General features: G+C 40.7%; 3 protein-coding genes across 4 annotated transcripts; 1 reads left to right on the top strand and 2 right to left on the bottom strand.

The window, feature by feature from the left end:
- The first annotated feature begins 142 nt into the window (after positions 1 to 142).
- On the top strand, positions 143 to 10,576 carry tbc1d10b (TBC1 domain family, member 10b). Its single transcript, XM_027285114.1, has 10 exons — positions 143 to 635; positions 1,620 to 2,639; positions 3,471 to 3,570; positions 3,683 to 3,790; positions 4,374 to 4,480; positions 4,929 to 5,043; positions 5,997 to 6,062; positions 6,151 to 6,340; positions 6,513 to 6,667; positions 6,828 to 10,576. Exons 2-10 carry the CDS (start codon positions 1,639 to 1,641, stop codon positions 7,749 to 7,751), a joined length of 2,766 nt encoding a protein of 921 aa, XP_027140915.1. The 5' UTR covers positions 143 to 635; positions 1,620 to 1,638; the 3' UTR covers positions 7,752 to 10,576.
- Positions 10,577 to 10,935: 359 nt separating this feature from the next.
- Positions 10,936 to 15,121, bottom strand: mylpfa (myosin light chain, phosphorylatable, fast skeletal muscle a; the record flags this gene model as incomplete). Its single annotated transcript, NM_001303368.1, is given in 7 exon segments — positions 10,936 to 11,799; positions 12,252 to 12,300; positions 12,391 to 12,469; positions 12,556 to 12,660; positions 12,755 to 12,830; positions 14,171 to 14,269; positions 15,059 to 15,121. Coding segments are annotated over 7 exon segments (513 nt in total). The 5' UTR covers positions 15,062 to 15,121.
- A 4,575-nt stretch (positions 15,122 to 19,696) lies between these two features.
- On the bottom strand, positions 19,697 to 23,650 carry pheta2 (PH domain containing endocytic trafficking adaptor 2). 2 transcript variants are annotated; one of them, XM_010744959.3, is made up of 4 exons: positions 23,369 to 23,650; positions 22,159 to 22,247; positions 21,759 to 22,062; positions 19,697 to 21,178 (listed from the first exon to the last, which is right to left on the bottom strand). In XM_010744959.3, the coding sequence occupies exons 2-4, from the start codon at positions 22,237 to 22,239 to the stop codon at positions 20,772 to 20,774; spliced, it is 792 nt and encodes a 263-aa protein (XP_010743261.1). In that variant the 5' UTR covers positions 22,240 to 22,247; positions 23,369 to 23,650; the 3' UTR covers positions 19,697 to 20,771. The 2 variants fall into 2 exon arrangements, with proteins under 2 accessions (XP_010743261.1, XP_010743260.1); XM_010744958.3 differs by having other exon boundaries at positions 19,698 to 21,178; positions 23,286 to 23,650.
- Positions 23,651 to 23,718: the final 68 nt, after the last annotated feature.

Raw genomic sequence — 23,718 nt, 5'->3', positions numbered from 1 at the left:
GCGCAAATTTGGCTAAACGAAATGCTGTGGGGAAATGATGTAAATAAAAAAAGAAACATGATACGACAGTGCATTGATGTATAATGCATAGTTTGTGGACGGCGGTATGTTTCTGCCCTGGAAGGGAGGCTCCTGTGCGGGTGCGTGCGTGCGTGTGTCCGACGACATTGACGGGAACACGCACGTAGCTGTCAGTAGGAAATGCAGGCTGCGGGTGTTGGATGTACCCGTGCCCCTGTGCTTGGATAAATTAAACAAAGAAAGTCTTTTTTCTGTTTCAGAATGAAACTGTTACTTTGAAGCTTGTCTGGATTTGGTGAGAATGGTCGCGGCAGGTCCGAGTGTCTGACCGATGCAGTCAGCTAGCTGGCTAGGCTAACAGAAACAGCTAATGCTAACACTCACGTTAGCCTGATAAAGCTAACGGAGCTAGCTGTCTCGCCGAGTGCAGGACGTGTTTGCTCTTCCAGGTCCTCACCCAGCTCAGCGGTTCCTGCCCCGGCTCTCTCTCTCTCTTTTTCCGTGTTTTCATTTTACGGAGGAGGTTGCGGAACCGGAGCTGTGGCGGGGGGACGTGCGGATTGGAAACCCCTGGCTCTCCAGGCGGACGGATCACAGTGACACGCCGGTCGTGGGTGAGTTGAGCAGCGGGGATGAAGTTGTAGTTGACCGGGGGGGGACAAGGCCGTGGACACTGTTCGGCCAGGGCCTGGCAAGCAAGGGAGGGTGTTGACTATTAGCTGTTAGCAAACCAATGCTCCTGTTTGCCGAATCGGGAAGTTGAGAGAGGCCTGTAGCGAGGACATGACAACAAAGTGGCTGGTGTTATGAGCCGCTAGCTGTCTGGGTCTCCACCACAGATATGAACCTGCTTCGTCAGCACAGGACCGGAGCACCATGGTGTCCGGGGCGCTTTGTTGATAAATACCAGTGCACATCTGTACAAGAGACCGCTAATACAGCCCTGTCAGCAGTAATACACTGTTCGTACATGAAGTCAAATGTGGCAAAGCGGAATATTATAGTTTGTGTAAGCTTTTAGATTTCTGTGTGTGGTTTTTATGTGCTTTTTCTGAATTAAAGTCGCTGAATCACGCTTATATACTATCCTAAAGTCATTTTTACTGTCTGGTATTAGACGCCTGTGCAGCAAAAGGGTGAAATATAGTTTTGAGAGAGTGATTGGTCTAAAAATAATTTGCAGAAACAACATACCAACATGTCATATTTGAAGTTACAATGAAGGCTGAAGGTGGTTTTGAGTTTGTAAAACAGCACACAGTGTATGTCACAGAAGAATTTCCACAATTTCAAAATTGAGTTCAGTCATTTGGCTGCTTCCCCGATCCAGCTCTCTGATGCAATTTGAAGAAAAAGGAACTCTCCTTATGCTTCATTGCAAATAGCCTGAGCTTCACCTTCATCTTTTGTGTCAAGCGTTGATCTTTAAAGTTGCCAGGGCCATGATTTGTTGCCGAAAAGATGTGCTCTCTACCCACCATAAATATGTCAAAGGAATTGTTTGTACAGTACTGCAGGTTTTATTTATTGCAACAGTTATGACTGGACTGATAGCTGCTCTCCGACAAAACCCAACTCATTTCTCTCTGTTTGTGAAGGAGAGATCAGAGTGGAATCATGGCTGAGCTCTCCACCCTGTCCCCATCACCACCTGCACTGGGTGATCCTCATGCAGCTCCAACAATCCCGGCGTCCTCTTCAGCACCACCTGCTCCCAACCTCCCTGTTCCAGAGTCTGCCAGGGAGATACCCATACCCAAGTCTTCCATCTACCACGACAAAGCTTTGACTGGAAACCTTTCTGCAGCACAGTCAGGGGGTGCATCTTTGACTCTCAACCCAAACTCGAGTCCTTCCAAACTCACTGAGAACCCCCTCACATTATTGGTACATGATCCTGCTCCACAGAGTGAGGACTCAGTAGGGAAAGATGCAGAGACTGGTGCTCATGTTATTAAGAATGACACAGTGACCAGTGACCCTGCAGCTGCAGAGCTCTTGAATACTGAAACAGAGACCCCAGCACTGTCAAGTGAGCCTTCAGCTCAGGGCGGAAATCAAGTGGCATCCCCCTCTCCTGAGCTCAATCCTGGTCCCAATCTCTACCCCAATGTGCATGTCACCCACAATCCAAATCCTGTCATGGATGATGTTCAATTTACAGCAGACCAAGCCGCTGCCACCTCAAATCCCACATCTGCACCCCCAGCATCCACCGATGCCGCCGCATCAGCAATGGCTGAAGAGGAGAAACCTCAGCCACTTCAAGAAGCACAAAACCCTCAAAGTCAGCCTCCTCCTGTCTCCCCAAAGCCTGCCATGCCCAGTGAAGCAAGAGAAGCAGAGCTGCCCAGCACCCCTACCAGAGCCGAACACCCCAGCCCAACTGTCCCACTGATCCACGAGCCAGCCTTCCCACTGCCCAACTCCAACCGGCCAGCCCCTGACACCCTCAGCTACCTGGAGTCAGCCAGCCTGATGTCGGGGACGCTGGAGTCTCTGTCTGGGCTGGGAGAAGATGGCAGCTCTGTGGGTTCAGACTCAGAGATCAATGGCCTCGCTGTCAGACGCACTGATAAATATGGCTTCCTAGGTGGGAATCAGTACAGCGATAGCGGGTAAGTATTAGAACATTAACAAATGACTTACACTCCTGGCCATTGCATAATATTGATCAGTTCCTCTGTGATTACATTATGTCCAACACAAAGCTGTAAGATATTCTGAAATCAGAGACACATAATCAGTGTGGCTGTTTGAAGGAGGGGAAAAAAAGATACTTCTCCTTTTTTTTTTTTTTACTCTTTGGTTTCATGCAGGTTCACTTTTTGCATTGTGACACATCATTAGATTATGGCCAGATAATTGGTTTACACTGATAACTGTGAGACCTGTCTGTCTATCTTCCTTTCAATCGCACACTTGGCCTTCCCCGACTATCTCATTCATTCTGTCATCCATGTGCTCCTTCCTCTCTTCTTCCTCTCACCCCCTCTGTCCTGGCCTCTTCTCCGTCTCTGCTGCTCTAAACATATCTGTCCATCTCTTATCTTCCTTTGGTCTGACTCAGATAATGCTGAGGGTGCTTTTGTGACTCAGTATGTACTGACTTTGTGTCTCTATGGTGTCACCAATCACACCCATCTGCTCTCTTCCTCTCTTTCCTTTTTGGGTCAGATTTGCTTCTACTTTTCTGACGAGCTAATTGAACTTCCACTGTTTAATAATTAAAGTTTATTGATTTACCACCAGTAGTGGCATTCTAGTCAGGATAAGGATCACCCTAATGTTGTACAAATGAATGTAAATGAGTGTGAGTTCATTCGTTTGTGCCATTACATTAGAGTTTCGAATCTCTAAACATCAGAGTGCAATATTTGGAAAAAAAAAAAAAAGTACTTCCCAGTTTTGTCAATGATGAAATCATTTTATATTACTCACTATCACAGTGAAAAGGAAGTTCGAGTTGAAGTTGCCAGACAGAGGGAGGTAAAATGGCTTGACATGTTTCACCACTGGGATAAGTGGATCAAACATCGCTTCCAGAAGGTATGTATGCCAGCCTTTCAGATGCCTTTGGGTATGTTTTAGATGTAATTCGATGGGTTATACTGACATTATGGCACAACTAACACCCCGTGTGTCTGTCTGTGCGGTGTAGGTGAAATTGCGCTGCAGAAAAGGGATTCCGTCTTCTCTCAGATCCAAAGCGTGGCAGCTGCTGTCCAACAGCCAAGAGCTCCTAGAAGCCAACCCTGGAAAATTTGACGTATGTAATTTTTTTATTTTTTTTTTATTACATTTTTAAATTTAACTGAAAGGCTGTATGGTATGCAGAGGTTTAGGATATGGGTAATTAATTCACATAGAAAAATGCACAGGTACAATTCATTACACATAATACGTATCTGAGACAACAGAGGAAGAATATTGAAGATTAAAAAAAAAAACACTAATCATCGACTCATCTATCAAATTTTGACTCAGTAACTGGCTCATAGTGGGGGTCCATTGTATTTGTAAGTGGTGGCCCAGTAAGGTAATTTCAGCTCCAGGGGTGCTAATGTGGCGCAGGCGCAGACCTAGAACGCTCTAAGCCTCTTATCAGGACCAGTAATCCTGCCAGGGTCCTGCGTCCATGTCCATGCTGGAGGTGGGGTCTGTCCTCAGCTGGGTCTGGGTCCCAGCTGTCTGATCAGTATTGTTTGTGTTGTCTGAGGAAGACTCAGATGTGGTTTCATACAGTACTCTGCGGTCTAATCCACATTAATGGCTAATTGGGAAACTAACGGGAGTCCATGAGTTAATGAGACTGTTTCTAACACTTGTATCTAATGTTTCTTTTACCACAGGAGCTAGAGAGAGAGCAGGGAGAAGCTAAATGGCTGGACATTATAGAGAAGGATCTCCACAGACAGTTCCCCTTTCATGAGATGTTTGCTGCTCGTGGTGGCCATGGGTAAAATATATAAATAAACAAACTTAGACTCTGTTTTGAGTAAAAACACATGATTGAAAAGCGAAACCTGCACACTGACTGCATTCCTTTTATGTAACCACAATGTTTTGATCCTGGATGCATGAGTTGATTTATAACAGCCTGGCAACTGTACCTATGTGTATATATCTGTCAGTAAGTATACATGATTCCCATGGGGAAATTGGGCTGGCACCAAGAAATGATGTAACTTAAAAGAGCCAAACTAAAAACAACAATGTTATACAGAAATGATGCCAGTAGAGGGTATTGAAAATTAGGAAATGAATTACAAATATGAAATCAAAGTTTAATGTAAGAGCATGGCAATATATATTCATTTATAAAGTAAGTGACTGTTTTACAAAAACATGTTTTTGGATTTGGCCACTCACTCATTTTTCATGTTAATAATTGTTTGTTCCTGCAGGCAACAGGATCTCTACCGGATCCTGAAGGCCTACACCATCTACCGGCCGGATGAGGGCTACTGCCAGGCCCAGGCTCCAGTGGCTGCAGTGCTGCTAATGCATATGCCTGCTGAGGTGATGGTCGAGAATGAATAGAAAAATATTTAATACCTTACAATTTACTTTTGTGTTCCTTGACCTCCAAATGCCTCCATTACCTAACATATTTTATATAAGATTGTATCATAGGTCATAACTTCCATGAGACTATTAAGAAAAAAAAACAGGAAGATGTGTTAACATCACATCACAAGATACACTTTTTTTAAGCAGTGAGGCTTGATCAGATATCATGATATGTTTCTGTGTATCGCTCCTCTACATGTTACATTCATCAGGAGAACACTTTTAAGAATGAGAGTATGCAAAAGCGAAACAAAACTAAGACGTGTCTTTATGTGGCTTATTCTTTGGGTTTACTTACTAAATTAAAAATAGAAGCAGAAAGCAGTCTGGTGACACTGCTGCATTGACAAGGTATCCTGCAAATATCAAGCGTGTGCGATACAGACAGGACTCGAGTTACAGTTGCATCGCACAGTTAATGCGAGGGCTGACCTTCTATTCTGTATTCTGACAGTTTAAATCGAGTTCATTCAGCTCCATATGTAAATGGGTGTATACCGATAGTAGTCTGTGTAAAGGCGTTTTATTGTGAAGTGATACTGATGTGTTATTTTTAAACAGTTGCTGTAATTAATTGTCTCGTAGCAGAAGACAAACTGTGTCTTCACCCACTGAAACTGTTGTCAGTGTTTCACTTGCATCTGTTTTCTGTGCAACAGAAGGACAGGCAGGCTGTATATATAATTGTTTATATATCACTACGTCACAACATAGCATTGCCATCCTTTACTCGTGGCAAATACAGGAAGATGGAGGAGTGAGAAGATTTAGTCAGATCCCTAAAAAGAAGAGGGAAATAAAAATGGGAATTGAGGCAATTGTGTTTCAACGCAACACTTTCTGAAACATTTAAACTCCGTTTTCAATTGCCAAGCTTAACGGTTTTTGGTTCTTTTTCACAGCAAGCTTTTTGGTGCCTCGTCCAGATATGCGAGAAGTATCTCCCAGGTTACTACAGCGCTGGACTGGTGGGTGAATGAACCTTTGATCTTTGTCAGACCTTCATGTTAGTTTTCTGAGCTTTATTGACAGGTAATTATTTATTTGTCTTTTTAGGAAGCGATCCAGCTGGATGGCGAGATCTTCTTCTCCCTCTTACGGCGTACGTGCCCGATGGCGTACCGTCATCTTAAGAAGTTCAAGATTGATCCGATTCTCTACATGACTGAGTGGTTCATGTGTATCTTCTCACGCACCTTACCTTGGGCCTGTGTGCTGCGTGTGTGGGACATGTTCTTCTGTGAAGGTACTTTTCACAGTTCAACCAGTCTATTCTAGTTGAGTGAATTCTAATGATCTAATATGAGATTAGATTAATTATTTTTCATAAATTATTAATCGTGTTTTTTGCCAGTTTTAAGAATAAACTTTTATTTTTGCTCCGTAGATAGAAATGTAATTTAAGTCTGTGGTTGCAGGGGTGAAGATAGTGTTTCGTGTGGGTCTGGTACTACTAAAACAAATGCTTGGCTCTGTGGATAAACTTCGGGAACTACAGGGCATGTATGAGACCATGGAACGTCTAAGGAACATCTCACCTGACACTATCAGAGAGGACATATTAGTACAGGAGGTGCGTCTCTTTCTCTTGACTCTGTAGTCCACGTACATAAACAAAACCTGCTTCTGTTTTTACTCAGCGACACGAGTTATGAGTCACTTTGTCCCGTAGTGCCCAGTCTAGTAATGTTCACTTCCTCTGTCTGTCTTGTCTTGTCTGATGTGTGGTCCAGATTGTCACCCTCCCAGTCACAGAGGCTCTCATCGAGAGGGAGTGCAGCATCCAAGTTAAGAAGTGGAGGGAGTCCAGAGGGGAGCTGACACACCAACCAGGCCGTCGCCTTCATGGCACAAGGGCCATCTTTGAGTACAAACGCCGTGCTGCCGCGATCAGCTCCGGCGGCAGCTTCTCTTTCCTGGGTAGCTCCATCCCTCCACCAGGACCTCTCAGGGCCTCTTCTAGCCTGCTCTCACTCCCTGGCTTCCGCAAGTCCAAGGCTCCTTTCCAAACCAAGAAGGGCTCCTTCTCAGGGCCATCAGGAATGGAGTACATGTCACCTCATTCCCCACCTGCAGTAACATCAAGCCCAGGACGTGGCCCTAACCATAAACCACCCATTCCTCCAGGGGCAGGCCAGAAGGGACAGGCACCCCATGTTCAAAGCCCCTTAGTTGGGGGTGAAGCTAGCTCATCACGCGGGCCTGCTCAGCCCTCAGAAGACACCTCAGCACAGGGCCCGCCTACTGCTTCAGCCCCAGTACAAAGCACGGCACCACCACCCAACACTTTAGCACCCTCCCCTAAGATTGTCTCTGAGCAGATTACTCCTACCATCCCCTCTCCTACTGCAAACAACGCCCCTCTGCCGCCTTGCCCAGATTCAAAAAAAGAAGCTGCGCCCGCAGCGGATGCCGTGGCTGTAGAGGAAGAGGTAAAGAAGAAGAAGAAGAGCAAAGAAGACAAGAGGAAGGAAAAGGAAGACGAGAAGAAAAAAATGAAGGAAAAGAAAGAAAAGGAAAAGGCTGAAAAAGAGAGGCTCAGGAAGGAGAAAGAGAGGCTAGAAAAAGAGAAGAAGAAAGGGGGGAAGAAAAAGGACAAAGGGGGCGGAGAATTGGAGGACAAAAATGGAGCCACAGCAGCGAGAGATTCGGCCTAATTTTCCACCCTGTCATTCCAGGATAATGAAAAGGGATGCTGAAAAAAAATGGGATGGCTTCCTCTATAACGCATCATTTCAGAGACTAAATGTAGTCTTAGGACTATGGTGGAGAAAACTGGATCATGGTTTTAATAGCACCTCGGGGGGCTTTTTGCTCTTCAGTCAATGCTTTCTTTTTCACTGAGTTTTAGTAAGATGGGACAAATTTCCTTTTTCAACTGGAGCATGGGCTGTGAATCTGATTATAGTCATTACTCCTTTAGTTTTTACACTTTGTTTTCATTTTTATTGTTTTAATCAGATTGATGGCAGTGGTTAGATAAACATCGGGACTGTTGAACTGAAGGTTTGTGGAAATAGTAATGGTGCCATAGTGTATGTAAATAAAAAAAAATCTACCTACAGTACATAGGATCCTGTTAGTACTCCAAATGCCCCATTAGTTCTCATCTGTGGACACATTATCTGGATTCCTGGAACAAAAAGAAAAGAAAACCCTTCGAAGTTGTCTCAAACACAGGCACTGAAGGCAGAAATGCTAGTAATGTTGTTGAGGATGTATTTATTGTCATGTTAAATGTTGTGAGTGAGTGTGGCCTTAGTAGTACGTATAGTGAAATGTGTTACTGTTCCATGTGTGCTCTCCCTGTTCTCAGTCTGTCTGCTTTTTTTTTTTTTTCTCTCAAGTCAAACTATCATTGTATCGTTTGTGGTCCTCTCCAAATTCTTCTGTCACTGGAATTAATCTGATGCAGAAAATGGAGGGATGTCCACAGGCGAAAAAGAGGGAGAAAATTCTAAATATAATCAGACGCCATACAGTGGCTGTTTTTTGTTTTTGTTTGTTTGTTTGTTTTTTAATGGTTCGTTTATGTGTGTTTTTTTTTGTCTCTGACAAAACACACAGGGAGTTTTTTATTGTTTTTATTTCAGTCGACAGGAACTGTAAATTCCTGAATACAAAATGTCCATCTGTAAAATTAGTATTTTGCTTTTGACGAACAAAATCCTACATGTGTGTTTTTTTTTGTTTTTGTTTTTTTATCTAGCCAAATTTCAATATGGGTAAAAGCTTAAATTCATAAACCCATTAGAATATGATTTCAAGTATCTTAAGAGAATGAAGGATGATTTTTGCACTTGTGATTTTGTCACAAAGCACCACTGAAGTCGACCACTCCATTAGTGTAGTAACGTAGAAAACGAGAGTGTCAACAGGCCGGTTTCATAGCTTGAAATCTGTGCCTTGTGGACCTATAGGAAGCCACTTGACTGGAGGTGCCAGGTGTGCCAATGTAGCATTAACCTCTGATCTTTGACCTTCGGGCTCTGATGTATTTATGTACAAAGTGGTTAATTTAATCAAATATAGTATATTATGAATTATTATTATTATTTTGGATCTGACTATTTTTCTATGTAAGTAAGAGACACCTGGTTGACTGGAACGATGGCTGTCTACACACAGTGTAGTTGCAGGGGGATCATTTAAGTGTTTTATTTTTTCTTTGCACGCCTATGCTTTTACACAGCAAACTCAATGCATGTCTTTGCTATTATTTAAGTTTACTGTCCTTGTCAGTTTGCTTAACTCTAGGTTCACAAGTCTCCAGTTTACTGAAGTACAGTATTAAACAGACTTGAGTGGAAAAATGGGCCTGTGACAGAACAAACGGTGAGATGAGTGATTCAGACAGAAGTTTTGGGAGTTGAAGGTCTTAATCGTACTGTATAATATACTAAGAGGTGATTTATGAACTTTGGAAAGTTCTTTCATTTGAGATCTTAAGTATGTCTGTCTCACTGAGTTGTGTTGTAACATTCATAATGACTTATGAACTAACTCCTTAACCTATTTACACTCAGTGTTCTGTACTGTAAAATATTTATGCATACATTAAACTGCACTGAACCCCATCAGTATACGATGAATAGTGCCAGGTAGTTAGTGTAAAACCATTTGATGGCAAAAAAAACAAAAAACATTGATGCTCTTTAACTGTACTGTTTTTGTAGTTAAGGATTAGAGGGACTTTCGTGTAATTGTAGCCAACATGTTCTCCATACTCATTGTTTTTTCACTTATTTCAGGTCTTTACATGGCTGTCATTTAAATATACAGATATCACACACTCCCTCCCTCCTCTATTTTGATGCCAGTGCATTCATAGGCACAGATTAGCGTAGTGTTAGTGAGGATAAACTAAACATGTCTATGCAAACCATCCTCCACCATGACTGTTGACAGTGTGCACTGATTATGACGATCAGATTGGTGCCATGGAAAAATGACATTCGTGCTTCAGTAGGTCTTTTTCTGAGCACACTTACAAGCCCGTGGACTACAATATTTAGTGAGCAATACATCCTCGCAGCTCATGTCTTGACGATAATCTCATTTCTCTTTGTTCAGAGGGGTCGGGATGTCGGGAAGATCAAATTAATCTCTCACTAGCTTATGATTTCCTCTGTGGAATCAGCACTTACCTCTGCAATACCGAGGATGAATCAAGAAATTAATTTCTACTTGGTCCTTCGTGCATTTCCGCATTGAAATCATCGTTCTTGATTACATTTGATTGGGAATAACCCCACTGATGCAAATATTTAAAAAAGCTTTTGAGCTGTTTTTCGCCCCATGCCGTTATGTATTTTGTGTTTTTAAGTTTACATGTCACTCTCTCTCCCTCTCTGGCGAAAGTGAAATAAAATCATAGCTAATTGAATTCATTCCTTCAGATCTACAACTGATGTATTTAATTGATGATGATAACGACATTTGTGATGAGTAATAAACCATAATATATTAAATCATCACGCTACGTTTGTCGTTCTTGTTGTTTTCCTTTTGAAATGTAGAATACGTTCGGTTTGTAATAGTGAAGAAGTCATGTTGCATGTCTACTGATGCAACTGCTGATCATATTTTTGGAAACTAAATTGAAGCATTTATTTTTAACCACCAAAAGTCAGCTGCTGTAAGTTGTTTGGCCCTTTTATTTACTCTTAGAACATCAATATACAGTTGGTGCTGCATGGGTTAGGTCCCTGTTTGTAAATGCAGGTCTAAAGAAGCTCCACTAGATGTCGCTGGCTATGTATTCATGAGGGATTGTTTCACCAGACTTATTTCCTCCCTTGAACCCTGTCCCACAGAGCCAACTGAACAGACACTATTGTACAAAAGGAAAGAGATTTTATTCACAGTTTGTCCCTTTTATTCATTACAGAGGAAAGGCGAGGAAGAGTCCAGTCACTGAAGTTGAGACAGCTTATGGAAAAAAAAAAGATGATTTATTGGATGTAGGAGGGAGTGGAGAGAAAGAAATCGAAGATTTGAATGTTTTCTTTCGTCCCTTTCTCTCCTCTCCTTCAGTCATGTTTTTATAACTTTTCAAAGAAAAAAGTTGTCGTCACTTTTAGGAGACAACTTTTTCCTCTCTAACCTGCAATTGGTCTCCCTCCTCTCACCTGTTCTACCAAGAGGACATCTTCAAAATTTGGAATGAGGTCCTCATCATTTGTGTGCCCCACCTCCCCCCTGTAGTAAACCTGTCTTCTCCTCAGATACCGAGGGAAACAGAGGGATACAGTTCATTCACACACCTCAGAGGCTAAAGTGATAGGCCAGGCAGAGATATAGAGGTGAGAAGATGGAAGATGGTTGCAAGGAAAGAAGGTTTTTGAGAAAAGCTTGTGGATGGAAATGATGTTACAGGATCATTTTATTGAAAACCACCCCTATTCCCCATAAGCAAACATAGACATCCCAAGGGCAGCGGCACTCTCATGTGTCGGTGTGACAAGTCTTTAGTTTCAACATGAGTGGCTGAGCACATGGGGTTACACAAAAGGTGAGCAGGGAGGAAGAGGAGGAAAGAAAAGGGCAGGGAAGGCAGAATAGCAAAGGGATTGCTGTCTTTCTTGTCTTCTAGCTCTCTCTTTACTCCTCCTTCTCCTCTCCGTGTGTGATGACGTAGCAGATATTCTTGTAGTCTACGTTGCCAGCAACATCTGGGGGGAAGGCGGCCCACATGTTCTTAATCTGAAGGAGAAAATGAGGGTTGGTAATTCAGCATGGCAGGATATGTAGTAGCTCACTCATATTCTTAAAAAGGAATACATATTGTTGGTCCATGGTCTTGTTAAAAAACAAATACTTAAAAAAATGTTTCTAGAAAGGAACAACCTAGAATGGATATTGTAGAAGAATGCCTGAGAAAGAAAAGCTGACATTTTGCCTCTACAGTAAGGTGTGAAAATGGAAAGGAAAATGGGATTTACTTGTCTACAAACAATGCTATCACTATCATAAAAAGTCTAGTCTGAGTTGCCCAGACTAAGAATTCCACTGATTGTTAAACTCAGATGCTCTAGGTGAATAATTGACTCCAGCACTGCACTCCAGGATATACTCATTAACAGTAAGCAATGGGACCAACGAGCCAAAAACATGAAGTATCCCTAATAATATTCTAAACAGGTGGTTAAAATTACCTCCTCCTTGGAGAACCTGTCGCACTGAGTGGTCAGGAGCTCCTCAAGGCTGGAATGGGCAAACAGATTTTGGCAGTCAACAAACATAAATTCATCCTATTTAGATATGCCTGATAAAACATCATTAAAAAGTGCTCACAATTCCTTCTTGATGGTTCCAGTACCCTCGGGGTCCAGGACCTTGAAGGCGCTAAGAATAACGTCCTCGGGGTCAGCACCTGGTTAGAACAGGGGGGATTTATGAATATTGATATGCAATATCAATATTAAGTAATGTGACAGTTGGCGAAAATTAGATGCCCACCCTTCAGCTTCTCTCCGAACATGGTGAGGAAGACGGTGAAGTTGATAGGGCCGCTGGCCTCCTTGATCATGGCCTCGAGCTCCTCATTCTTCACATTCAGCTGGCCTAAACAGCACGAAATGTCAGATTAGTACAAGAGACCATGAAACATATAGTCCCACATGCTTTTCCACTGTTGATTTATCCCATCATCACTCACCCATTGAAGCCAGCACGTCCCTCAGATCATCTTTGCTGATGATACCATCTCTGTTCTGGTCAATGATTGTGAAGGCCTAAAAAGAAGTGAAACAGACAAAGTTTATTACATGGAAGCATTGTGGACGGATGGTGAATCCCCAGTCAATAGTTTTGTCAGTTTAAGTGGCAGCTGGGGAGTATCTTTGACGCAATGCTGTACAATTGTTAGAGGATATTGTGCAAGACAGAGGCTGCACCCAAAAAGTCAAGCCTGACTGCAGTGGCCTTGACGAGGAAGGGTGAGGGAGGGGTGTCACTTATGGGGGTGCGTAAAGGTGGCCCCCCCAAGTCTTTTCATAGATGTTAATCTTGGAAAGTATCATTAAAGAACAGCTGTCTGATCTGCTCACCCTGTGCAGCTTACGTCTATGAAACTTAAGATAACCTCTTGGACTTGAACTTGAACTCAGTCACCATTCTCGCCACCCTCCCTGCCTTCCTATTTCTTACTCTCTCTCTCACACACACACACACACATGCACACTCTTTCCTCGCTCTGACAGATGCAAAATATATCACCCCCCGGCTGCTATCATTCCATCTATGCAATGTGCTAAGAGTGTCCTAATCATCATGTCATTCATTCCCTTAGTGGTACTCAAGACGCCTGTATCACTTATCGAGGGAGGAATGTTTCCTCTATTCACAGCACATTTCCCTTGACAACACGCTGAAAACACAGACTGGCACCATCCAATCAACTAATCTCTTGACAGGTCATCCTTATAAAATCCCATCTCCATGACCTTATTGAACGCCAACACGTGGCATTCGCGCCTCGTGCCTCACTTTTACAGTTTCTCCTTTTGCTTTCTCTTTATCTGCCCATCACTTTCAAAGTAATTTTGGAAGTGAGAAAACATATTGACAAAAGTTGAACACATGAAATGTGTTCATTTTCTCCCTCCTCCTGTTCTGCATTAAAATATGCCGGTGGAGGTCCAGTTGGTCTGCTTGGCCCCCCAGTCTTCAGTAAGAGCCTTAAGGAGATGTCTGAGTGACAGCTGGGGGGCAGGTCAAAGGTGAACAAAATGCAGAGAGCTTTGGATGGTGTCAGATATTTCAGAGCTCCTCCTAATGACATTCTTATGCTTATTAAATTGTCAGGGGAGGAGAGGGTACGTAAAATAGCAACTGCTGTGAAAATGGATCTGAGAGCTGCTTTACCTATTCTAATTTTGGTTACCATCTCCAAAGAATGTAATTGAAATTAAACAAGTTTTAATTCAGAATCTGAATTTTTTTTTATATCTGTTAACCAGAGGTAACACAGATGTCTAATGTTTCCTGGGGCTGCCCTGAGCGATGCTCATACAATAGGAAAAGGGGGCTCTTGTAGGGATGGAGTGTCACTGTATGTGCAGACAAACCTCACCTCTTTGTACTCCTGAATCTGGCTCTGCTCAAACATGGAGAACACATTGGAGGAGCCGCCGTCTCCTGCTGCCTGCCTCCTCTTGGCCTTCTTTGGTGCCTGAAGGAAAAACACAGGAGTAAAATCTTTAAGTAAGTCAGTTAGCTTTAGGCAAAATCTCACACTGATGCTACTGAGTGCTCTGCAGGCAGTGGTTCCTCACCCTTTAAGCTTGTGATTACAAATATATCCGCCAGAAAATGATGTACTCCTATGTAATTATTCATTTCATTTTATTGATCCAGTTAAATAATTATTAGATGGGTAAAAGTACTAAAACCAAGATTAGAGAAAAGACTGAAAAATGTGTCTCGTGTAGCAGAACAGTGTTCTTCTTCTTCCCATCCCACCATCTTTCCTGTCCCATTAACTATGTCATGACCCCCTCAGATTTATCTTGTTATCCCTTAAAGAGGTCTTGACTCCCAGGTCAAGAACCACTGTTCTATCAGATACCACAAGTTCAAGTGCAATCCTCAGGTTAGTAAAGATGTCACTGATCTATCTAGCACTTAAGCATGAGTAATTTTCCTGAATTTGCCTCTACAGATCTCTGAGTTTGACATGCAGTCTGAAGTGCATTATGTAAACTCGAATCTAACAACACATTAGCATCAAAGCATCCTTAAAACTGATCACCAAGAACTGCAATAAGGCAACAAAAAAAATCCACAAAAAAATGTCCAAAATCACTGGAGCTACTGCAAGTGATGTCAAATGCTTCCATCTTTTTGTTAATATTGTTTCAAGTTTCAATAAAAAAAATGACTTAATCCATAAGGTTGGTTTGAATCCCCTGTAGATACTTCCACCAGTAGAGTGAAGAGATGTGGGAACCCTGGTACTCACCATCTTGAGACGGTATGAGTGGTAGTTTGGCTGATCAAGAAGGAGAAGATAGTGTGAAGCCGCGTTATACGTATATTCCCGGGGGCTTATATACCCCCGCAAACCAATCTAACTTTAGCCACAGCCTCAAGTTTGGATGGGGATAAAAAGAGAGAGAGGGAGAGAGTCAGAGAGAAAGGGGGGGTCAGGGGGGTAGAGGATGGCCAAGGATGAACTGATGGCAAAAGTGAAGGAGACAGAATGGCGGTACAGTGTATCACCTTACAGAAGATCAGAAATAGACCCAGGAGTCTTGGAATTAAGTAAACCTGATATCTGAGGGACCATGCTGCAGGTTTGCAGTCCCACGTGGACTAATAAGGACATTCGGGACATAGATGCTTGTTGGACCAGTGGACACTGTCTCTCCACCCTCCTTATGTCCACCTCCATCTGCCGGCAGAGAGGCACTCTCTGAGGCAGCCACTGGCTGATTTTATTTTTGGTTTGTGATGCCCATTGCGATATTACAGAGACACAAGTATTCTATACCCTCAGCAACTGATACAGCTTTTACCCTGTATGTGCACAGCTCTGCTTCTTATTTTAAGTTGTGACAAGGTAATGATGTCAAATTTGGGAATTTTCCATAAAAGTGATGGAGGGAGCTCTGTGGTAGCACCAAATATGTATTAATGCATGAAAGCATCTGGCTCATTTCCAAAATGAATCAATCTCTTCACACAACAAACAAGATGGAAGAACCCATATTTAGTCTCTGTCTGTAGGCAATATTTTAAATAGCTGGGTTACAGTAAAACAAACTATATATCTTTGGGTCACACAGAATTATATATGGGTGTAAGTATGTATGTATTTATTAATAGCATCATAGTAGTATTGCATTAGTATTAAGTAGTGTTTACTGGGCTTCACTTTATTAAGGACACATCTTTACCTACATTTCCTTTTTTGTACTTCTTATCCTCTTCTATCGTGATTATTTGGGAGTAGTGACATAATTAATTATTATACCATTATTATTATTGTTATTATTATTTATTGATTTTCTAATGGAGATCGAGTACAAAGAAGTTGTTTGAAAAACAAAATCCATCTAAACAAATCCATCCAGCAACATTTCAAGAAAACATTACTATAAGTAACTAACCTATATAAAGTTTAAATAAACAGTGATGAATTAAGATAGACTTCATATTAATCAACTAAAAACACCAGTACTTCTCATCATCATCATCATCATCATCATCATCATCATCATCATCATCATCATTATTGTTTTTTGTCATCACCAAGGTCGTTATCTTGGGCATTGTTAACATTAACATCATTATCTTTGACTGTAAAGCACAAGAAATAGGAGACATAAAAGTATGACTTCAAGTACTTCAGGTATTCAAGTTATATTATAAAAGTATTCATTCAGAGAAATGTGCCATGTGACCGGTACTATATGTGACACTATTAGACTGCTAATACTGATCAATGTGTCAAAGGCATTTTGCTGCTGTAGCTGATTGAGGTGGAGCTATAAATACTTTATATACTGTTAAGTAATTTAGTACAGTGGTTCCCAGCCTAGGGATCGGGGCCCTCCAAAGTGTCACCAGATAAATTTGAAGGGTCGTGAGATAATTAATGAGCGAGGATCTTTTTAATTGTTGCTTTTCGGTGAAATGTTGGGTAATTTTACCTCTCTAGGTCTCAAAATTTATTTTAATGAAACATATCTCAGAAGTTTAAATGTTGCATCTGTCATGTTTGGAATGGGACATTGAGTCCCAAGTATAAGCTCCATTTTTTAAGCCAAAAAACAATTCTCTAACGAAACACAAAACGGAAATGGAAATACTTTATTACAAAACTTGTATTTAGTTACCTTTCACCACTGTATATAGTTAATTATGTAACTGTGAAATAGCTTTTCACAGTGAGTTCTGATCAACAACATGCCAAACAAGTGAAAGCACCATTAACCCCTGGCTGCTGTCCTGCTTTCTCATCTCTGCAAAGGTGTGTGTTTGGTGATTGGCCTCTATCAGGAACACTTTTCCACCTGTTTTCCCCCAGCCCCCCTCTTGTGCCGTCTACCCACCCCTTAAATATAAGGGGATTACTTGGCAGGGTGATGGCAGCAGACATTCCCAGAAGAACATAAAAGGGACAGCTGAGGGCGACTAAAATAGCTAAATAAACTTGACAGTCTGCCAATGTGCCAGGCCCTTGGAGCAAAATCCTTTCCTTCATTTGTTTTTTCAGGTTTTACATCCAAATTTACCTCAGATAATCTGTTTTCATTTCATCAAGAACTTTGTTAATCTTGTCTGTTGGAGGAATTTATTTTTGCCCCCTCTATCAGCTCTCTGGTTGTGACTGTTTCCATTGATCTCCTCACTCTGACACTTTGATGGTCAATAATGAGTCATGTCTCTTTGTTTTTATTGGTTTCCACCCCTACGGTAATTTGGATTAGACAGACTTTTGTTTTGTCTCATGTGCACAGGATATCCAGAGCCTGGTGCTAGCTGTCAGTCCTCCCCTTGTGTTTGACCTTTGACCCCCGATTGGCCTGATTATCACCACCTTGTTGCAGGAATGAAACTTGTCACTGCACGTGTTCTGACTGTGATTTCAACATTTGAAATAGAGGTGGAGTTAAGACTAATAAATGTGCTGGATATCATTTTGCATTTTGGCTTTACATTCGCTATGTAACAAAATCTTTTAAAGCATCGGTGTGTAGCGGTCAGTGACATCTAGTGGTATAACTACTGGTTATACCACTAGATGTCATTTAGTCAGAGTTTAGTTTGTCTATTCTGGGCTACTGTAGAAACATGGTGGACTCTGTAGAAGTGGACCTGTGGCTCATTCTAAGGTGAAGAAAAGATAATGATGATTCTTACTTTCAGATGATTATTAAAACAAAATCATGCATATTATATTCACATTCTGACATGTAAATAGAGACCCCTAATTCTTACAAATTGGACCTTTAGATTTAAACTTTAACATGCCCCTAAAACCTTTCATAGTGTGGAAGCAGACATCTTAAGGGCTAAAACAACTGAACATGGGGGGGCTCAGTTTAGCTCAGTTGGTAGAGCAACCGTCCGATGTGCGAAGTAAGGGAGTCTCATAATCCTGTAATAATTCAGCAAGGGGCGTTGACGTACTTTGGGCTTTTTTCATCATCAATTATTCGATAATGATCAGAAATAATCAATATAATAATAAAAACACTAAATGTTTTCTTTTCTTCATGTAACAAGATTGTAGGCACAAACCAAACATTCTATATGAGACATGGAAAGATGCATTTTCCTCATACCGTTAGCTTACAAATGATTATTCTTGCTGTTAAGGAATTTAACTAATTCAGTTTCTTAAATTATCTCAAATTTTGTCTTAATTAAAAGAAAAGAAAACTTGTTATAATAATAGCCCTGTCTCTATAAAATGATAATAATGTTTCATAGATGTCTATGCAGCAATTTGTTGACTTGTTAACACAGTTGTAAAAAAACAAACAAACACACTAAACAGTGTCACTTCATGATGTGTTTACACACAGTTATTGTAAGGAAATGCTTCCATACAGATGTGTGTACATTTCTGGGGCCATTGGTGTAATGTGACACGGCTTGCCACACTTCTCTGAAGCCATCTATCACTTTTTAGATGATTGGTATGTCTGTCTGTATAGACTGGAATGTGGAGAAGCTGTGAGTTTATGGAGGGAGGCGACCCTATAGAGGCCTGACATTTGTGACATATGTGGCATGGGAGATGTCAAAGTTTGTAATGTTACACTCCAGTTTGTTTGATTACCTACCGGTCTCAAGTTCCCCTGTTTTGTTATTTGATGCCCTTTAGCATTGTATTACAGTAATTGCCATTCAGTGAATTTTAAGTTTAAGGTCAGGTCGGCTTTTACTTTTTTCAGTCTGATGGCACTAAACTTGGTGGAGGCATCACAGCTGAATGAATAGCTTAATTATAACACATATTACAATTATACCCTACCATTTTTTTTGCCTTTGTCTAATTAACCCAGTGGATTCTGTGTTAATTACAGTCAGGAATGTTGTAATGATCCAGATTTACTCAAGTAAATGAGTGGATAACTCAATTAAAGACACTTCATTTCCCCAAATATTGAGACAGTTTTAACATCAGTTGCATTCTTTTTCTCACTTGCATACTTCTATAAATTAGTGTGCTATTTCTGACTGGTTCACACAGCTAAGATTACACTCTGTAAACAACAATCAGGTGGGCCCAGAGTCAGAGCACTGTGCCTGCAGCACCATCTGCTGTTTACCACCCTCCAATGATTGTCATATATCTATTGCATGTCTCTCTGAAGCTTAGACTCAGTGAGGAGTCTTCATAGGAAGATTCATAGCAAAGAAGTTAGTCAAGGCATAAATGAGTAGTTTGGTTTGCTGCAATTAGACACTTTTGTTTTATAGTAGCAAGAAATTATAAGTAATAAGAAGAAACAGTCTTTTTTTCCTCCTGGTAACAGGTTGATTATATTATTTCCTCAAGATAATGACTTTTTAAAAAAAGAATCACAAGCACAGCCATTTTCAGTCTTTCAAAACTTTATAAACTGGAAGTTGTGTTTGTATTTTTTGTATCAGCATATTATATATATATGGGCATATTTTAGATATAGGGCTGTGTATATGTAAACTACAAGATATACAGTTCATTATTCGTAAAATTCAGTTTCAGAATTCAGAATTCAGTTTTGATGCTTTGAGGTGAGTTGCATTATTATAGCTTACTGGCAAACACAATGTATGCAGTTCTTAATTCCATATATTTCTCATTCACCATTTTTAAAATAATTTTTCTGATCAACAAAGTTAAATTGTCAAGCCCAAGATCCTATTATGGCCATGACACTTACATAAAATGTAAAATTATGCTCATATGTATCATTGTAATTCTATTTTGTTTGTTTTAAAACTGATATAAATCAGAATATGAAACATAATTACATTTGTGTTTGTATTTTGAGTGTCTTAACCCATCCCACACAGTAGGCTATGTATCAACAAGAGCTGATTGATTATGAAACATTTACAGTAAGTCGACATGATCAGTTTTATTTTTTCATGCAATAAAAAATATATAATACTCTTTGCTTAATACTGCTTCATAAAGCCTTTCTTATGCCATGGATGAAATCATTAAATACACCACATGTGAATGCTCAGGAAACTGTTATGCATAATTATTATGTATAACAACAGGTGTGCAGGTTCCAGTTAGCAGGAAGTGCATGAGAACAAAAAAGGAATAGAAGTTTTTTTAATGGAAGACATTTTGACATGTCACAGATTAATGATGGCTGAATTCCATTTAGCTGCTTCAGGTTCAGGGTCCTATTATTGTGCATGCTGGCTCACTGATACACTGTCACACAGAACATTGTTGATCTTAGTAACATCAGTCAATGCTGTGTCTAGATTCCTTGTTTGTTCTTTGTTGCATCCCATGGACACTTTAAGGCCGTCTTGGCTCAGGAAAAACATGAAATGGAGGAACATTTAGCACATTTACAGGTGTTTGGGCCTCAAACTCTATGTTAAATACAGTATAACTCACACCACATCAGGTTCAGTTCCTTTTTAAAACGTACCAACCCTTCCCCTCTCACTTCCTCTTAAACAGTCTTCGAGCTGTCAGTTTTTTTTTTTCACCCTAGATCAATGAGGTTTCCCTCCCTCCCTCCCCTCTGCCCCTCTTCTGCTTGTCGACTCCTCAGCCAATCTTCTCTCACTTTCTTCACCTCCTGGCCATAATAATCATGAAGTTTGCTAAACTCCTCAAGAGGATCAAAACCCACCAAAGGCCATTCGCCGTACAAAGGTGCTGGTCCATTTAGGGGTGTGACGTGAGCATTTCTCCTATGCCACAGTTTAGGGGACTTTTTAGCCACCACTCTAGTGGGTGCTGATAAAACAGTGCTGGCACTGAAGCTTCTCCCCTCTCTGACCACTGTTGTTGGCCCCTGCACAGGGAAGAAAAAGTTGGTTGTGGACTTGAGGGCATTGTCAGAGGTGCTGTGAGGGCATGCACCAGAGCCTTGTTGCTGTTTAGCCTCTGCAGATGGAAAACAGGAAATTAATAAAAACACAAGCTCATAATAACTGATAATAAATATTGTTTATACAGCACTTTTCGCATAAGAATAGCTGGACAGTTTGAAAAATATCAATTTTCTGGTGTAGTTACCTGAGAAAATCAATACCTGAGCACAGCTTAGGACAAAGACCGGAAACAGGCAACAAAATCTGCATATCAGCAATGTACCAATAATGTAAAAGCAAGTATTTGCAATTTTATGGAGGTTGTGTGCTGGACTATTTTTTGGCAGAGGGCAGTAATTTCCTGGAGTCGTGTTGCCAAAAACATGTAATAATCATCATCAACTCATCATAACAAATGGCTTTAGAAGTGTTGGTAGGCACCTTTGGTCTGGGACTGACTCCCTGTTTACATTGTATTTATCAGACAGATATAAAAATTATCTTTTGGTCGTTTCATCTAATGACTGACCACTAGAAGGGTATTTAGGTTATTCTAAGAAGAGTAAGAATAGAATAGAAAACTTATTTAAAGATAACAAAAAACACCCATAAACTTAATTTTATACAAGCTGGCATGATTATACATAACACACCTTCATACTGCCTCCCCAAGTCTCTCACCAGCAGGGAGAGATAACAGTGGCTGGCTGAGAGCAAAGCTTTTACCCAGCTCTCTTGAGTCTGACGATCCACTGCTGCAAATCTGTAGGTTTTGAGTCCGGGCCCTTCAAACACCAGGGAAAAGGCAAACTGTCCATCAGACTCTGAGCGGCGGACTGCACATCCCTCCAGCACAATGACACCCAGTAGGTGTCGGTCAGCTGGACGTTCCTGGTAGAAAAGCAGGTTTGCCTTCAGGACAAACCACCGCCGCTGGTAAGTAGCATTTCTCTCTTTCTATGGAGAAAGACAGCAGGATAACTACTTTTGCTGTCATATGCATATCAGTAATTAAGTTATTTCATGTTGTCTGTGTTTTATGTTTATCCAAACCTTTTTGTAGAGATAGCCCTCTTTATCCACCGGAGAGGTGCATGATAGGTAATGGGTCAAAATCTTCTCATGGAGCTTCATCCCAACACCTAAAGAAGACAAAGTGATTTCACATTTATAATGTAAAATATTAAAAACTGTATGACATGTGGAATTCATGTAACATACCGCTGACATTCAGCAAATTCAGGTCTTTAGATCTTTAATATTCTCTTATTATCTGTACACTCTCTCACAGCTCTCAGTTTATCATACATAGGAACTTGACTGTACCTATACTTTACTTTCTACTTCCACTTTCATGCTTCAGACGTGTATGAGATGTTAGCCAAAGAGGCACTTCCCTTCTAAACTTCTCAGATTTGAATAACTATAATATATAATACAGAGAATTTAACAAGCAGAACATTATTCTTTTCTTCTTTCCTCTTCCATTAATAATCTCATTAACCCTAAGATTGATCTTTAAGCCCATCAAAGGAGCCTTGCCCCTAGGTTGAGAGCTACTGTATTAAACAACCCAACTGTATATGAAGTTATAACCTATAACTGATAAAGACTAGCTTCAACGTGATTGGCTACAACAGTAAAATACCCTTTTACATGTTACATAACAGTCTTACATAACAGTTGATTCATGTAATTTTAATTTGTAGTTCTTTTGATATTTAAATCACATTTTGCTCATAACACTTTTGTACTTTTGCTACATATAATGTTATGATACAATATAATATTTTTTCATTAAAGCATTGATAGTTTTACTTGAGTAAAAGAGACGAATACTCCTTGCATCACTGAGTTTTAACACTGAAAAGTGCAACAAATTCAAGAAATATTTCAGTGCAGCAAAACATTTAAACATTTATACTTTTCTGTTAAGTTCAATTATGTAGCTCTCTATTACTACTAATAATACTAATATTACTTGGAACTAATTCATATTAATATGCATCACACTTAAGGTTTAAAGACAGACATACAGTTAGATAGATAGATAGATAGATAGATAGATAGATAGATAGATAGATGAGACATGTCGCATCCCAGTAGCAGAGACATTCTAAACTTCATGCATAGTGACTCAGACAGAAGTGACAGAATAGAAAAGAGTGACTTAGACTTACCTCTGTGAATGTTGAATCCCTCACAGGGTCACTTTACCCTTCCACACAGTCTTTACATTATTTATATTTACAGATATTTTTACCTGGTCCTCGGCATTCCTAAACATGAAGCTGATCGTCCTCTATCACTTCGATGCATCCAGAACCAGACAATGTTTGAATATATAGTTTCAGGTTACTACCACTGCTCCCTTGGGTACAAGAGGACGAACGTTGAAATATAAATAACTCGACCCACTTCCTGGTAACAAAATCCTGACACATTATAGTCTCTCTCCTATCCGCTTGAGTCGACCCTGAGCTATTGGATCAGCCGAACCAAACAGTCGAAACCAACCTCCCTAAACTGCTACCTGGAAGTGAGATGCAAGATGTTGAAGTGGAGTTTGAGATCTTGTGGCTTTACCTCAGCTGTCTCACTTCTGCATTTTGT

This window comes from Larimichthys crocea, chromosome XII, assembly GCF_000972845.2.
Source record: "Larimichthys crocea isolate SSNF chromosome XII, L_crocea_2.0, whole genome shotgun sequence".
Classification (NCBI taxonomy): domain Eukaryota; kingdom Metazoa; phylum Chordata; class Actinopteri; family Sciaenidae; genus Larimichthys; species Larimichthys crocea.
Note: the sequence above shows the minus strand (reverse complement) of the source record. Positions and strands in the feature narration are given on the sequence as shown.